The 16243-nt window shown below is 41.4% G+C and overlaps 1 protein-coding gene across 4 annotated transcripts in view; it reads left to right on the forward strand.

The window, feature by feature from the left end:
* VPS41 (VPS41 subunit of HOPS complex) overlaps positions 1 to 16243 on the forward strand; it is a 200089-nt gene continuing 183846 nt past the window's right edge. For all 4 annotated transcript variants that reach the window (XM_006058820.4, XM_044946820.2, XM_044946819.2 and 1 more), the window contains exons 1-2: positions 1 to 85; positions 12014 to 12052. In XM_006058820.4, coding sequence (XP_006058882.2) covers positions 65 to 85; positions 12014 to 12052 — 60 coding nt within the window. In that variant the 5' untranslated portion in view covers positions 1 to 64. The remainder of the gene's footprint in view (positions 86 to 12013; positions 12053 to 16243) is intronic.

Raw genomic sequence — 16243 nt, forward strand, 5'->3', positions numbered from 1 at the left:
CCTGGGTTCCAGGGTCTTGTTTTCTCTCATTTCCGGGTGGGTCAGGTGACTCCCCGGCTGCGCCATGGCGGAAGCAGAGGAGCAGGTAAGGGCTGCAGTTCCTAGGCAGGGGAAGGGGAGGCGAGGGTGGGGCGATGGCGGCGTGAAGTGATGTTGCTGCGGAGGAGTGGGGCTGCTGCGGGGCCAGGCAGGCTCACGTGGGGCTGGGGTATGGCCAAAGTTCATTTCGGGGAGCGGAGAGGCAAGTGGGATGCAGTCTTTTGGACCTCAGGCGGAGACAGCGCCTCGACACACCCCCAGCATTTGTGGGGCGACCCTCCCTTTGGCTCTAGCCTTATGGCCTGTATTCTGAGAAATTTTGGCTTGAAGGCAGCTTAGGCTCTCTCAGGGACTGGCCGCTTCTGGGAACCATCACACCTGATTTGAGTTTTGAGGTCAGGTGACTGAGATTTAAGTTCCTTTCCACTCGAAGTAGGACTGAAAGAGCTGATTTGCAGGTGGGCTAGGAAGGCGAAGTAGATGCGCTTAGGTTTGTTTCAGATCTGTTTCATTTGGGTACCAGGCTAGGTCAGTGTTGCATCTGATGAGTTTTACTTCGGGTCAATTTCATTTGCCTACAGAGCTAAGTCAATGTTTTATCTGTTGAGTTTTATTTTGGATCAGTTTCATTTAGTTACAAATCCGTTTTATCTGGCAGTGGTTAAGTGCATCAGTCAGGGAGCAAACAAATCTCAGGCTCTAGTGCTTGTTCTTTTTCTTAAAATGTGACTTTGGGCTAGTTGTTTGTGGAGATGGAGATAATTATAGTACAGTCCTCAAAAGGGTGATTTAAGAAGGACTGGGTCTAACGCAAATTTAAAGTGCTTAGAAGAAGTTTGGCTCAGTAAAAGTTATGTGGGATAGTTGCTGATTATCAGCTGGCGGTGTTTAGCCTACAGCTAGCAGTGTGACACTGGAGTTTAGGGAAAGATTAGTAATGGCAGTAGTTATTTTCATATAGGCAATAGTGGTAGCCAGACATTAGATGAAATGACAAAGTAACATCGAGTACCTCTCATCCCCGACATCCCCCACCCCCCAAAGGCAGGTCGGAATTTGGGGAAATACCTTAAATTTCCATTTCCAGTGTTATTTTAGCTTGGCACTGTTTTTCCTTAGGAATTAACAGGGCCGTCAGTTTGCATAATTGCTTGTAAGCAGTGACTTGATGCGCTGTCTAGTATCATACAGGAAGTTTACTTTAAAAATTTACTTTGTACCATTTGCAACATACTTCAATTACATAATGAAAATTGTCCTGTGTAATTTTCGCACATGCCAATAAATAATAAATTCGCCACGGTAGAAATTAAGTTTTTGGGTCTTCATTATGTTAACAGATGAGTCTCCTCTGTACCCCTGGAGCCCCTTTTTCCATTTCAAGCAGTTTAGCAGAATATGCTCATTAAGCGCATGTAATTGCATGACTCACAGCTGGATTTGATGCTTTTGACATTGGTTTTCACACTATTCATCTCTCCCGTTAAAAACAATTCTGTGGCTGCTCTAGGTCTTAACTGTGGCGCTCGGGATCTTTAATTGCAGCCTGTGAACTCTTAGTTTCGGTATGTGGGATCTAGTTCCCTGACCATGGCTCAAACCTGGGCTTCCTGCATTGGAAGCGCAGAGTCTTAGCCACTGGACCACCAGGGAAGTCCCTAAAATAAAAATTTTTGGTAGTTTCATTTAAAAGCGAAAAGCCAAGCTCCTACATTCTTAGATACAGTGTCACGACCAGGGAGAGTTGTTCTTAGTGTTTACAACCTAGTATTTACTAACTAGTGTCTGCTACGGTTTTGTGTAGGAGTTTAGCCAAGCTGTTTGATTAAGAAGACACTTAGAAAGTTCATAATATAGTAAGAATGATTTGCGTTTTTATAGGACCTTCCAGTTTAAAGAACCGTCTCATGTTTCATTTGGTCCTTACAAATGTTGGTAAATTTTACTCTGATACGTAAGTTAGATCAGTCACCTCCTATGTTCCAAACCTTCACGTGGCTACCTATGCACTCTGGAAAAAAAAAAAAAGAGTCCTTAGGATAGTCTAGTTGCCCTATAGCACCTTATCACAATTGCTCCCCATTCTTGTTCTCAGACCTCATTTTCCACTATTCTCTTCCCTTTCTGTCACTCTGCATCAGCTACCCTGGCTTTCTTACTCTGCCTTCAAAAAACTAGGCATGTACCTGCCTCAGGACCTTTGCTCATGCTGCTCACTTTTTTGGACCCCAGATATTAACAGGACTTTCTCTCACTTTGTTTTTATTTCTGGTGTTATTTTGTTTCTGGTGTTTGTTCTAGGTGTTATCTTTCTGTGTGAGACCTCCCCTGACCATTCTTAAAAACCACCTTTTGTGTAATTTTCTCCTTAGTGCTTATGACCATCTGACATACTGTGTTTTTAAATTTCCTTTCTCCCCTCCCTATATTCTATATATTTCTATATTCATTTTTATATATACTTTCTATGGAATGTAAGCTCCATGATGCCAAGGATTTGTTCATTGCTGTATGCCTGACACTGGGAAAGTGCTTGGTTCTCAGTATGTGTTAAATGATTGAATTTTACAGATAAGCACATTGAAATTCATATGCCTTAAGTAACTTGCCCAGGCTTGTGTCTATAATAAATCTCCAGTATTCTGTCTCCAACGCTCATGATTTTTTTTTACCCAAATACTCTGCCTTTTAAAAAGTTACTTAAGGGGCTTCCCTGGCAGTTTAGTAGTTAAGACTCTGAGCTTCCAATGCATGGGGCTCAGGTGTGATCCTTGGTTGGAGAACTAAGAACCCACATGCTGCTTGGCCAAAAAACAGAAAATAGAACTTACTCTAAATCAACCTCTCCTCTTAACTTTTCTGAGTGTTGTATTTTTGGTGATGGCTCTTTTATCCCTCTTAATTTTAGGAAGAACCAAGAGAGTGATATATATACTGAGTTAATATAACACAGTTCACAGACTAGCAAACTCAAGATCTCTTTTTGGGGAATATCCTGGCGATCCAGTGGTTAGGATTCTGTGCTTCCAGTGGGAGGCAGGGGTTCTATCTCTGGTCTGGGAACTAAGATTTGCAAGCTGTGTCATGCAGCAAAAAAAAAAAAAAAAAAAAAAAGATTAAAATCACTTTTTGGATATGAATGAACTTTTTTTAAAAAGTCATTGGGAAATCTTTGTTTATTCTGAGAATGGTTAAAGTGGTTAGTAAAAATAACTACATATATATTAGTTCACAGAAAGAGCTAATACCTTGCATTGTGCCTGGAAATCCTCTAACCAGCCATTTTACCTCTCGCCAAAATGATTTATAGTTGACCTTCGTAATCACAGATGCCTGACACTATTTGCCCATACTGTGCTTATGAGTGACATTCTGCCCGAAGTCTGGCTGTTTGTATGTTTGTGTATTTGTCTTAGCTCTACTGCAGATTGCTGAGTCCTCAAGAACGAGCACAGAGTTTACTCATGTCTGTATCTCTCACAGAGCCAGTGCCTTACACAGGTACTAGGTACTTAATAAAATGTTTACATGGATTTATTAGGGGGAGAATAGCCTTCTGAATTGAAAACATCAAATTGTTAAGCTAGGTTCAAAGAATCTGTGCTGTTGTTTTACCTGAAAGTTTTTTTTTTTTTTTTTTTTTTTTTTTTATTTATTTTTTTTTTTATTTTATTTTTAAACTTTACATAACTGTATTAGATTTGCCAAATATCAGCTTTTCAGTCACGTGGATTGTAGGTTACATTTCCTACGTTCCTTACTCTGTCAACTCCCTGGGTACTCTCTTTCTTCCCAACCAGCAGGGAACCTGGTCCATTAAAATACTTGGTCACTCAGATCATCTATTCTTTGACCAGATCAGAGAGCTTCTACACTGAGTTTCCTCTGCCTTTTAGAAATTAGGGACATTCTCTCTGTACTGTAGAGCATTTTAGGATTATGAGATAGTACACTGGTGAGCAGGTTTACCCTCATGTGATTGTGCCCTGTGTAAAAGTCAAAATCAAGGCGACAGATATTTGAGTGTCACAGGCTTCTTGCTTCAAGCCTGTAGCTTGGGGATTTTACTCCCCAGGATTCTTGTGAGTGTGAAATGAGATAAAGTATGTTACAGTACCAGATTGAAACAATTGGCTTGTAAATAGGACAATGATTTATAACCCAAACTTGGATTGGCTAAGGTGCAGACAATCTTCATATAGTTTGGTCAAGATAGATCTTTTAAAAGCAGCTTTACTAATAAGTGGGCTTCTCTGGTGGCTTAGACCATAAAGAATTTGCCTGCAATGCAGGAGGCCAGGGTTTTATCCCTGAGTTGGGAAGGTCCCTTGGAGAAGGGAATGGCTACCCACTCTAGTATTCTTGCCTGGAAACACCCATAGACAGGAGCCTGGCAGGCTACAGTCCATGGGGTTGCAAAGAGTTGGATACAACTGAGCAACTAACACTTTTCACTTTCACTTACTAATAAATAACTAAAGGAAAAGCAAAGCCCTGAACAAGAAGTTGCAAAAGCATAGGATCGGAGAAGTCGTTAGGAAACCCATTCTTTACCATTATGTAATAAGCAATGGCACCCCACTCCAGTACTCTTGCCTGGAAAATCCCATGGACGGAGGAGTCTGGTAGGCTGCAGTCCATGGGGTTGAGAAGAGTCGGACACGACTTGAGCGACTTCACTTCCACTTTTCACTTTCATGCATTGGAGAAGGAAATGGCAACCCGTTCCAGTGTTCTTGCCTGGAGAATCCCATGGATGGGGGAGCCTGGTGGGCTGCCGTCTATGGGGTCGCACAGAGTCGGACACGACTGAAGTGATTTAGCATAGTCATGAATTAGCTCAGCCAAGGAGCTTGGTACCTTGTGAGTTTCTCCTCCCATCTTCCTCTGGCTTGGTTGGCTGGAGGCTGATGACATCAGCTGATCATTAGTAGCCTCCCTGGCTCCCAGGTTACCACCCTGTGGAGAGACCACTCATCAGATCCGGGTGGGCTTCTGTGTTTCATGCAGCTCCCTGCTCATGGCTACTCAGTCACAGTCGCCTTTGTTTCTTCTAGAAACTTGATCTTCCTTAGTGGGTTTTTTTTGTTTGTTTGCTTTATCAAATCCTTGTGAATCTGGACTCTGATTTATACCTACTGCATCAGAATCTGTGAAGATGGAGTGGATACTAAATGAAGTCAGTCAGAAAGAGACAAATACCATATGATACCACTTATATATGGAATCTGAAACATGACACAAGTGAACTTATCTATGAAACAGAAACAGACTCAAAGACATAGAGGACAGATTTGTGGTTGCCACGGGGGAAGAAGTAGGGGAGGGATGGATTGGGAGTTTGAGATTAACAGATGCAAACTATTATATAGAGAAAGGATAAACAACAATATCCTACTGTATATCACAGGGAACTATTTTCACTATCCATAATGGAAAAGAAAAATCTGTCAGTTCAGTTCAGTCACTCACTCGTGTCCAACTCCTTGTGACACCATGAACTGCAGCATGCCAGGCCTCCTTGTCCATCAACTCCCGGAGCCTACTCAGACTCATGTCCATCACGTTGACGATGCCATCCAACCATCTCATCCTCTGTCGTCCCCTTCTCCCTCCTTCAGTCTTTCCCAACATCAGGGTCTTTTTCAATGAGTTGGTTCTTCGGATCAGGTGGCCAAAGTATTGGAGTTTTGGCTTTAGCATCAGTCCTTCCAATGAATATTCAGGACTGATTTCCTTTAGGATGGACTGGTTGGATCTCCTTGAAGTCCAAGGGACTCTCAAGAGTCTTCTCCAACACCACAGTTCAAAAAAAATCCATAACTATATTCAATAAACCATAATGGAAAAGAAAAAAACAAACCATGGAGTGGATTAGCAAATATTAGCCAGTTCCCCAAACTGAGTTTAGATGGCTCTGATGCAAAGTCTTTGGGATGGGGCCACTAAGCACCCGGCGGGGGCAGTCCTCGAGGCTTTCCTTCATTTGCAGAGTGAAATGAGTGCAGCCGCTGAGCCTGGTGGGTTGAACAAGGTTGGTAACCTGCGTCTTCCGCTTCTGTCAGCTCCCGGGGTACCCATTCATCTTACTCAGACAGCCTAGTCCTTGCGGGACCCAAAGCTTTCTGTAATGGAAGCTCTGTGCACAAGGATATCAAATACAATTCACACAAAATATTCCTCTTTCCGTGCCTTTGTCAGCTGTTGGAACCTGTCGCACTCCGTCGTCAGGCTCAGCCATGGCACACGGTGTGTTGGGACGGGAGGGAAGGTGGCAGAAAGTGTTGTGTGTTTCACGTCCATCTCCAGCCCCGTCTGGTTCTCTGGGGCCTGGTCTCTCCTCTGTTTCTTCATCCTGCAGAGTTTGGAGCTGGTCTTCCTCAGGCTCCAATCTCCCATTTCTCCCCCAAATTCTCTTCATGGTGCTTAGCAAACTATTCCCTCCAAATTGTGAGGATTTCACAACCTCGGAGGTCCTGGCTTATCTTTCTCTTCCTGGGCTGACCATCTTCTGAACCCCTCCTGGCCTCTGAGGCTGGCTGTGCTGTATCTTCTTCCGGGCTGCTGTCACGGGGCCCTGATGGTGGGGTCAGGGGTCGAGGTGCGTGGAAAGACCTTGTTGTGGGGCTCTTCCGAGCACCCAGTTAGCTCCTTCCCGGGGCTGCTGCTAGGTGGTTAACACTCGGTGTGAATCACTGTGTCCTTGTTTGTGCTCTCACCCCTCTGTCCCCCTTCTGTCGCTGTCCTGTAGCCATGAGCTAATGAGCTGGAGCAAATGCACTTACTCTTATTCACAAGTGGGAAAGGAATATACAGAGGAGGTACAGTGTTACTGCCTTGGATTAGCAGCTTATTTATTTATTTTTTTTTAAGATTTATTTTATTGAAGTATAGTTGATTTACAGGCTTCCCAGGTGGCGCTAGTTGTAAAGAATCCACCTGCCAGTGCAGGAAATGCAAGAAACATGGGTTCAATCCCCGGGTCTGGAAGATACCCTGGAGGAGAAAATGGCAACCCAGGACAGTATTCTTGCCTGGACAATTTCATGGACGGAGAAGTCTTGTGGTCCCTGGGGTTTCAAAAAATTGGACACCACTGAATGACTGAGCACCATAGTTGATTTACAGTATTTTACTTTCTGCTGTACAGCAAAGTGATTGAGTTATATATATATATATATATATATATTTATATATATTCTTTTTCATATTCTTTAACATTATGGTTAAACATTTAACATTAAGATACTATAGTTCCCTGTGCTATATAGTAGAAACTTGTTGTTTATCTCTTCTATATATAACAGTTTGCATCTGCTAATCCCAAATTCCTAGTCCATTCTTCCTCACCCCACCCATACCCCAGCAACCACAAATCTGTTTTCTCTGTGATTCTGTTTTGTTGGTTAGTTCATTTGTGCCATATTTTAGATTCCACATGTAAGTGATTTCATATGGTATTTGTCTTTCTCTTTCTGACTCATTTCACTTAGTAAGATAATCTCTGGGTCCATCCATGTTGCTTCATTCTTTTCTATGGCAAAGTAGTATTCCATTGTATACTAGTAGCATAATAGTATTCCGTCTTCTTTTATCCATTCATCTGTTGATGGACACTTAGGTTGCTTCCTGTTTCGTCTATGGTAAATGGTACTGCTATGAACACTGGGATGCATGTATCTTTTCAAATTAGGCTTTTCATCTTTTCTAGATATATGCCCAGAAGTGGGGTTGCTGGATCATATGGCAACTCTTAATTTTTTGGGGAACCTCCATACTGTTTTCCATAGTGGCTGCACCAATTTACATTCCCACCAGCAGTGTAAGAGGGTCCCCTATTCTCCACATTCTCTCTACAGCACCTTATTTCTTCTCATCTGATCATCAGCAACCAGCTGTTAAATTGTATCCTTTGGGTAGGATAGTTGGAGACAGGCAAAAGCCTTTGGGTTTATCCACAGTGAATTTAAAAGGATAACTACTAGGATCAGACAGTTAATACCAGGAGAAACAGAGGCCATAGAAGGCCAGATCTAGACCCTGTGGCCTGGACTTGCTGGAGACAGTTCTGTGAGTGAGGTGAGGGCTAGGTTAGGCTGTGAGGAAAGTTTAGGATTTAGAAACAGCCAGTCAGTTTCTAACTTTTTTTTTAGCCTCGCATTGGCAACATGGAAATGGAAGACATACAGTCCAGGCTGTGTTGTTAAAGCAAGATTGAAGGCCCTCAGCCCGACTGTCCCTGCCTCCTGGAGGTGCTTCCTGAGAATTGTCCTGTGGAGCATGCTGAGAGTTGGAGGAGCACTAGGAAGTGTGCGGAGTTGGGCCAAGGGCCTTCTAAGCAAGGAAGTGCTTCAGGAGGCTCGGCACCGGCATCATGAGCTCAAGGCGGGCATGTGAAGTGGGCATGAATGGGACTGCCTGGTGTTGGGACTTTTGGGGTATTGGTGGTGAAGTGCATTCTGTCTCCAGGACCATAGCTGCTCAGCCCCAACCTATGTTCTGTGGAAATGTGGATTTCAGGTGTATCTGAGTTTATGAAGTCAGAAATACAGATTTTTATGTGAAGGTCTTAAAAACACTACCTAGACCAAACAAAACACCTACAGTTGACATCCAGACTGCAAGTCACTCTTGCTCCCAATGACGTAGGGACTTGAGCATGTGATCTCTGGGTGAGACGTCACCCAGTGTGCCTGGAGGGCCATGGGTCTGTACAGAGAGTGGGGAGTGAGGCTGGAAGTGTACTGGGGGCCAGATTGGGGTGGGCTTCAGTGATCTTGCTGGAGAGCAGTGACCAGTCTACTGTGTGTTTTGGGAAGATGATTCTGTCAGTGGTTGAGTAGATTCAAGAGGTCACCTGTCAAGGCAGTGAGATTTTTAGTTAATGCTGTTTGGACACAGGATTAAGTTTAAGGGATTGATGTTCAAAAGAAAGGTAAAATGAAACAGTTGTTGGCTTAGTTAGATTTCAATCTGTTGCCCAGAGCTTGTCCAACTATACATTTGTGTCACTAGATGCTTTCCAGCCCTTCATTTTGGCTTCAAGCAGAGCAGCACATTTTTTTTTTTATAATGATAAGATACATATAATATATACCATTTTAACCACTTTTAAGTGTAAGGAATCAGTGGCATTAAGTACATTCACCTTTGTGCAGTCATTACCACCATCTATCTCTAGAACTTTCTGTCATCACAAAACTGGAACTGTACCCATTAAACAATAACTCTCATTCTCCCGACATCAGCTCTGGGTAACCTCTGTTCAGCTTTCTGTCTCATAAGTGGAATACTGCAGTGTTTGTCTTGTGGTGTCTGACATATTTATCTTAGAAGCTAGCACAGTTTTATAACTTACACTTTGATGATTTGAAGGTTGTTTGTTTAGTCGTGTCCGATATTTTGTGACCCCACGGACAGTAGCCCACCAGGCTTCTCTGTCCATGGGATTTCCCAGGCAAGAATACTGGCGTGGGTTGTCATTTCCTTCATCGGGGATCTTCCCGACCCAGGGATCAAACCCACGTCTCCTTCACTGGCAGGCAGATTCTTTACCACTGAGCCACCAGGAGTATGTGAAGTTAAAAAAAAAAAAAAGAAAAAGTTTGGAAGTCACTATTTCTCTATGTTCAGCCTTCTTCTTCTGGGATCCCTCACTGGGTACATTCACTTTAGATCTTCCTCTAGCCTCTTTCTCTGGAGCATTGAGCAATGGGGCTGGATGAATGAAGGATGCTAATAAGTAACAGACCAGGCCAGTTCCTGAAGGCACTTATGCAGGGCTTTGATAGCATCGTGGGTAGAAGTGTCATTTTTTGAGGCCACAGGTCCGTTTGGGAGGTTCATGCTGGTGCTGATGCTAAGTATCTCAGTGTCCTGAAATAAATGTTCTTTGTTGATACCAGCAGTCACAGGAGGGCTGGAAGACTCAGATGTCTGATATTTGCATGCCTTAAGGTACAGATTCTGCCTCTGCTTGCTTTCTGGTGGGAACAAATGTGTAATTTGATTTTGAGTTTTGGGATTGAAATCGCTGGTTGGGGATTTATGTTTTTGTTTTAATGACGCATGTAAGTGAGATGTTTGTCCTAATACGCCATGTGTATGTTTGAATGGATCGCAAATTAGGAAAAAATGTTTCCTTCGATTTAATGTCAGTTTTGGAAAAGAGTAGTCAAGTGTTCCCTGAAAGTTCTAGAGGTGGGAGATAGGAATCTTGCCGTGGCTTATTGGCACAGCTGTCAAAGCCTGGTTTCGCTCATGCTAATAACTTAATGTACAGGAACTGTCAGGGATGTTAGAAGTCATTTAAGTTCAAACTCTAAGCCTTTGCATTTTACTTCGGAGGGTGTTAGGAAATTTCAAGATACTACGTGTGAAACATTTAGCATCATGAGTGATATATTATAGATGTTGAGTAAAGACATTAGAACAGTGACTATTAATATTAAGTGGAGTGTGTCTGTGTCCAAAATAGAAGGATCAGGAGGGCAGGTACACTAACCAGGGGATGATTAGTGTAGGGGAGAAGTAATTTAGAAGAGTCAGCTTGATCTGTTTCATTAACTGTCTGGAGAACTGGCAAGCAATAGAATTAGATTTTTTATGTGTCATAGTTAGAGCTAAGAACAAAACATTGCTGTGGAAAGATCATAGCTCTAAGTTAATGAGGACTTTCTAATATTTAGATTATCTTGAAAACAAACAGGCTACATTAGGATATAGAGATGTTCACATTCATTATAGTTAATGTTGTAACTACAATCAGATTCTTAATTACAACTACTATTCATCCCCATTTTACAGATGAACTTGTGAGCAGGGACTGTTCTGTCCACAAGGCTCTTCTGGAGGGAGCCTGCCACCTGCCAGGCTCTTAATGATTTTAGACATGTGAAATTAAAATATTTCACACACCCGGTGTCTGTTTATCCGACAGTCCAATTTGCATTGAGTGATACGTGCATCCACCTTTCTTTAAAATGTTCATTTGTTTGGTCTTGAAAAAAATTATTCTTTGTATCTAAAATGTCCTACCCCCCGTTTTGTTTTGTTTTTTTTTTTTTGTCTTGTGAATGTCCTTGGCCCCCCGCCCCACCCTTTTATGTCTCATGGATGGTTGAGAAATGCTTATGTTCACTGTCAGCATGTTAGTGGTAACCTTTTATTGCTATTGATATCTATAAGCACGTTAAGTAAATCTTCGTTTTGCTGACCTCTTTGAAGACGCATGGCATCAGCAGATTCTCTCTTTCAGTGGACAGGTGAGAGATTAGCGGGACCAAGTCCATTTTTTCCCCCCTTCTGCTTTGTTTTCTCCAGAGCAGCAAGATGCATTGTTTAGCAAGAGGGAAACTGTGTTAAATGGCAGAATTTGTCTTCCGGTTAATGGTTTAAAGAGTGGATGTAAATTATACAGCTTGTTTGCGCAGTGCCTGATAAGGTACCACACTAGGGGAATTCTTTTGTAAAAGCTGTTTAAGCAAGACAGTCATTTTGACTCAGCCAGATTAATAGCATAATAATTAATAGAAAAAGAGCTTTGAGCTTTGCTGTATAAAAATTGGCTTATGGACAATTTGAAGTGGCAGTTGCCTCTTCCCTTCTGAGATCAGTAAAGACTGCTTTGCCAGACCGAGTTCCGTCTTCAGTGAAGGAAGAACTTTCTGGGTCCTCCCATAAGAAGTTCCTGGAGTCATTTGTTAAGCTGCTGACCCCTTGAGGGAGGTCACTGGGAGTGACAGATCCATGTGGACCCAGGATGACCATCTTAGCCCTGCAGGGTGTGGAGATGTCGTAGGAGTTTTGTGAAGAGTCAGACCATGTGGAGTTCTTCAAACTGGGGTTGAAGATTACTGCCAAAGAAGGGCAAATAGGTATTGGTGGTAGGGATGTGAGGACTCTTACTCCTCGAAAATATTTTTTCTTCTTTTGTCATGTGTTCTAACCATTTTCCCCACTCTATGATTTGTAGGAAACTGGATCTCTGGAAGAATCTACAGATGAGTCTGAGGTAAGGTGGTGATTCAAGAGCATGGAAATTTCTAGCTGAGCCAACATCTTGAGCTGGTCATGCCTTGCTAAATGGAACATTCCCCAGGTTTGGGAAGGTAAGGTAGGGTCATAGGTGATTAAACCTCAAAAAGGAATATGTTGGTCATCTTTTAAAATATTAGATAGATTCATTTAAAAAATAAACGAGAAAAGGAGCAAAAAGTGTTTTCCTTATTTTGAACAATATTTTAATCCTAAGTGTGTTGGCAGTGAGGAAATTCATGCCAAATTTTATAAACTAATCTTGACAGTTAAAAACCTATTTTTAAAAATACCCATTGTAGGGTCTGCAGTATTTATTCTTTGTTCTTTTAATGAATATGATGTGCTTTTTAGTATAATTTCTGAATCACTGAAATGATATTTCATAAAAAGGGAAGTAGCTACTAAAAAACTGTTAGGGAGCTCAGTTGTAGTAAAGATTGTATTTTTTTTTTCATTTATGTTTCTTTTTTTTTTTAATTTTATTTTTAAACTTTACAATATTGTATTAGTTTTGCCAAACATCGAAATGAATCCGCCACATACCCGTGCTCCCCATCCTGAACCCTCCTCCCTCCTCCCTCCCTATACCCTCCCTCTGGGTCGTCCCAGTGCACCAGCCCCAAGCATCCAGTATCGTGCATCGAACCTGGACTGGCGACTCATTTCATACATGATATTATACATGTTTCAATGCCATTCTCCCAAATCTCCCCACCCTCTCCCTCTCCCACAGAGTCCATAGGACTGATCTATACATCAGTGTCTCTTTTGCTGTCTCATACACAGGGTTATTGTTACCATCTTTCTAAATTCCATATATATGCGTTAGTATACTGTATTGGTGTTTTTCTTTCTGGCTTACTTCACTCTGTATAATAGGTTATATATAAGGAGAAAAAGTAATATATAAAGGAAGCCTTTAAAAAAATTTCTTCTCAAGGCTATGCATAAAAAATAAGTTTAAGCATAACACTGATCAATTAGCTTATTAGTTTTATGGATGACTAATAATAATAGTTACATTTTTTAATTTTTATAGTATTTCCTTTGGCTCAGAGGACTATAAAAGTATCTGTGATAACTTTTTGGAAATCCACACCAACATGCTATTTAATATAATCTATTAAATTTGGACTCATATTACAGATAGTCTCCTTTATGCTTTGGGGAGAAAAGGTGGTCTTATACATATTCCTCTAGAGAACATCTTCCATATTATGCCATCATACATTTGTAGTTTTTCTATAGAGTTGTAGTTCCTAACATTTTCACTACTAAAGATCTGTGATGCTGTTTTAATCCTGGTAAAGTGTAACTGAAATTACTTATAGATAGGATATAATAATTGTTGATTTTCAATAATGCATTGAAAGCATTTCAGAGCACCGTTTTTACTTTCGGAGAACTCTACTTAACTGAGAACCTTGTGTTCTGAGGATCACTGGTTCAGAGTCCTACAGTGTTGGAGCCCTGTCCAGGAATTTCATTTCCAGGGTGAACAGGATGTTGGCAGCTGCGTCCATCTAAATCTTTCCACCCGTCTTTCAGATAGGAAATGATCCAGAAAGAGAGCAAACAAAAGAATCCGTAAGCCATGCCTCTAGCATAATTAGGCAACAGGGAGCACTGTAAACTTCAAAATAAGTGGGGAAATAAATATTTGAAACCAACAGAACCAGCTTTGGATTGACTGGAGCCGAGGATCAGATGGATGGAAATGAGGGGAGTGTGGCCACACCCCAGTCAGTGGTGGCACAAAACAAGGGGAAGTCATGCCCAATCCCAAGTAGGGAAGTTGTGAGTACAGGTCTGAGCCTGGTGGATCTGAGAACTGATTGTTGAGAATTTAAAGGAAGGAGTTTGAAAATTCGTGAGATACCAAAAGTACAGTATTGGGATGGGGCCACTTCTGCAGATAAGGGGGAGGCATTCCCTGGAGGTCTGTTGGTACAGGGAAAAGGAAAAAGCAGCGATATCAAGGTGTCAGAAACAAACAATATTGTACAATCAGGAGATTTACCTCTTTCTCCACACCATCAGAAAAAGGATGCCACTTATTAAAGAAAATGTGGGACTTCCTTGGTGGACCAGTGGTTAAGACTCAGCACTTCGCATGCAGAGGGCACAAGTTTGATCCCTGCTCGAGGCACCGAGATCTCACATGCCCCACACATCATGGGCCATGCCCCAAATTTAACAACAAACAAAATGCCCTTCCCTTACCAGTGTAACTAAGAAACCTAGTAAAACACCCAAACACCTCACCTCTCCCTGGGAGCACCTGTTTATGTTGTCCAGGAACATCTGATCATTTAAAAACGATCTGAAACCGTAGCATCCATACAAAACTGCTTACAGGATAAAAAAGTAGTGAGAATCAAAAATTTTTCAAGAGAACACCAACATAACACTCCATCATAAGCTGAATATCTTGAAACAAACAAGCACACACAAAAAACTATCTTAAACCAGAAATTTAAAAATCTCAAAATAGAAATGAACCAAAAACTAGGAAGTTAAGGAATAAAGTTAATGACATTTCAAGAATGAAATGGAAAGAAAAGGTATTTTAATGTCGAGAAAACTGAGGCCCAAAAAGTAACCTGACAGTCTGATGTCATAGCTGCTTTGTGGGAGAAATGGGTTCAGATTCTGGTCCCCAGACTCTGGGTTCTTTTGGTCATCTTGCCTTCCAGCCATGGTGCCTTCTCAGGATGGTACCTCGGGTTCATCTCTCAGCAGTGCTTCATACTTGCTGTGTTACTTTGGGCATTGCGTCAATTCTTCCATTCTTCGGCTTCTTGATACGAAAAATGGGAGTGACTGCTAACCTCGTATGGTTATTGTGAGGATTAGAGAAGATTGATGTTTGCAAAGCATCATATTTGGCATTTAGCACATAGGAAGCACTCTGGGAATATTAGCGATCTCCAGCTTCTATTTTAGCTATGGTGCTGGTGGCTGACTTTACAGCCTGGTGCTTCAACCTGAGGGCTTGGAGAGTCTTCCCACACTGGCTCTAGGAAAGTGGTTACCATCCCAGATATTAGCGATTCTAGTGAGTTTATGCACCAGCAGAATAGTTAGGCTGGTGGTAGAGCTGAATGAAGTCATTGTAGCTATAGTGAGTTGGCTTGCAATCCAGTCTTTGGAGAAGATTTTCTTGGATTTCTCACTCAGTTTGAACCACTTTCCACTTTTAAGATTGATATTGGTATTGACATACCACTTGGTTCCCAGAGAATCCTTATTCTTCCTTTTCTGCCTCTGTCCCTTCTTCCCATTAGGGTTTTTTTTTGTAAAGATGTTTTTTATGAGTCTTTATTGAATCTGTTACAATATTGCTTGTTTTATATTATAGTTTTTTCTGCCGGAAGGCATGTGGATCTTAGCTCCCCTAACCAGGGATCGAACCTGCATCCCCTGCATTGGAATGCAAAGTCTTAACCACTGGACCACCAGCGAAGTCCCCCCTATTTGGTTTTGTGGCTACTAATTAAGCTTTCTCTTTTTGTACATATAGGCGTTTCCTTTATGAATAAGTATGTTTAAGTGCTCAGGTGATTTCCATTTTTGTGAACAATACTTATACTTAGTGTTTTCAACCATGTAGTGTAGTAATTTATTTTTCTACCACTTTATGAAATGCTGCATTTCATATAAACTGGACTTGCACATTATAGGAAAACTACAGTGTTAGGTTATTCTGAAGTTCTTTTATTAACTTTAAATTTTTAGTTGTAAAATATACATAAGACAAAATATACCATCTTAACCATTTTTAAGTATACAGTTCAGTATCATTAAGTTTATTCACATTGTTGGGCAACCTGTTTTTGGAACTTTTCTTCACCAACACATATTTTCCTTTTTGTTTTTGATAGTAGCTATCCTGACAGGTGTGAGGAGATATCTTATTGTTGTTTGATTTGCATTTCCCCAAAAATCAGTGATGTTAAGCAACTTTTCATATGCTTGTGGGCCATTTGTGTATCTTTGGAGATATATCCAGGTTCTTTGCCCATTTTCTGATAGAGTTGTTTGATTTTGTTTGTTGAGTTGAATTCCTTATATATTCTGAATATTAACCCTTTTCAGGTGTAGATATGGATATCAGATGGGGATATTAATGCCTTATTCAGTAGCTATAAATGTAACTCAACAA

The sequence above is a fragment of the Bubalus bubalis genome, chromosome 8, assembly GCF_019923935.1.
Source record: "Bubalus bubalis isolate 160015118507 breed Murrah chromosome 8, NDDB_SH_1, whole genome shotgun sequence".
Lineage (NCBI taxonomy): Eukaryota > Metazoa > Chordata > Mammalia > Artiodactyla > Bovidae > Bubalus > Bubalus bubalis.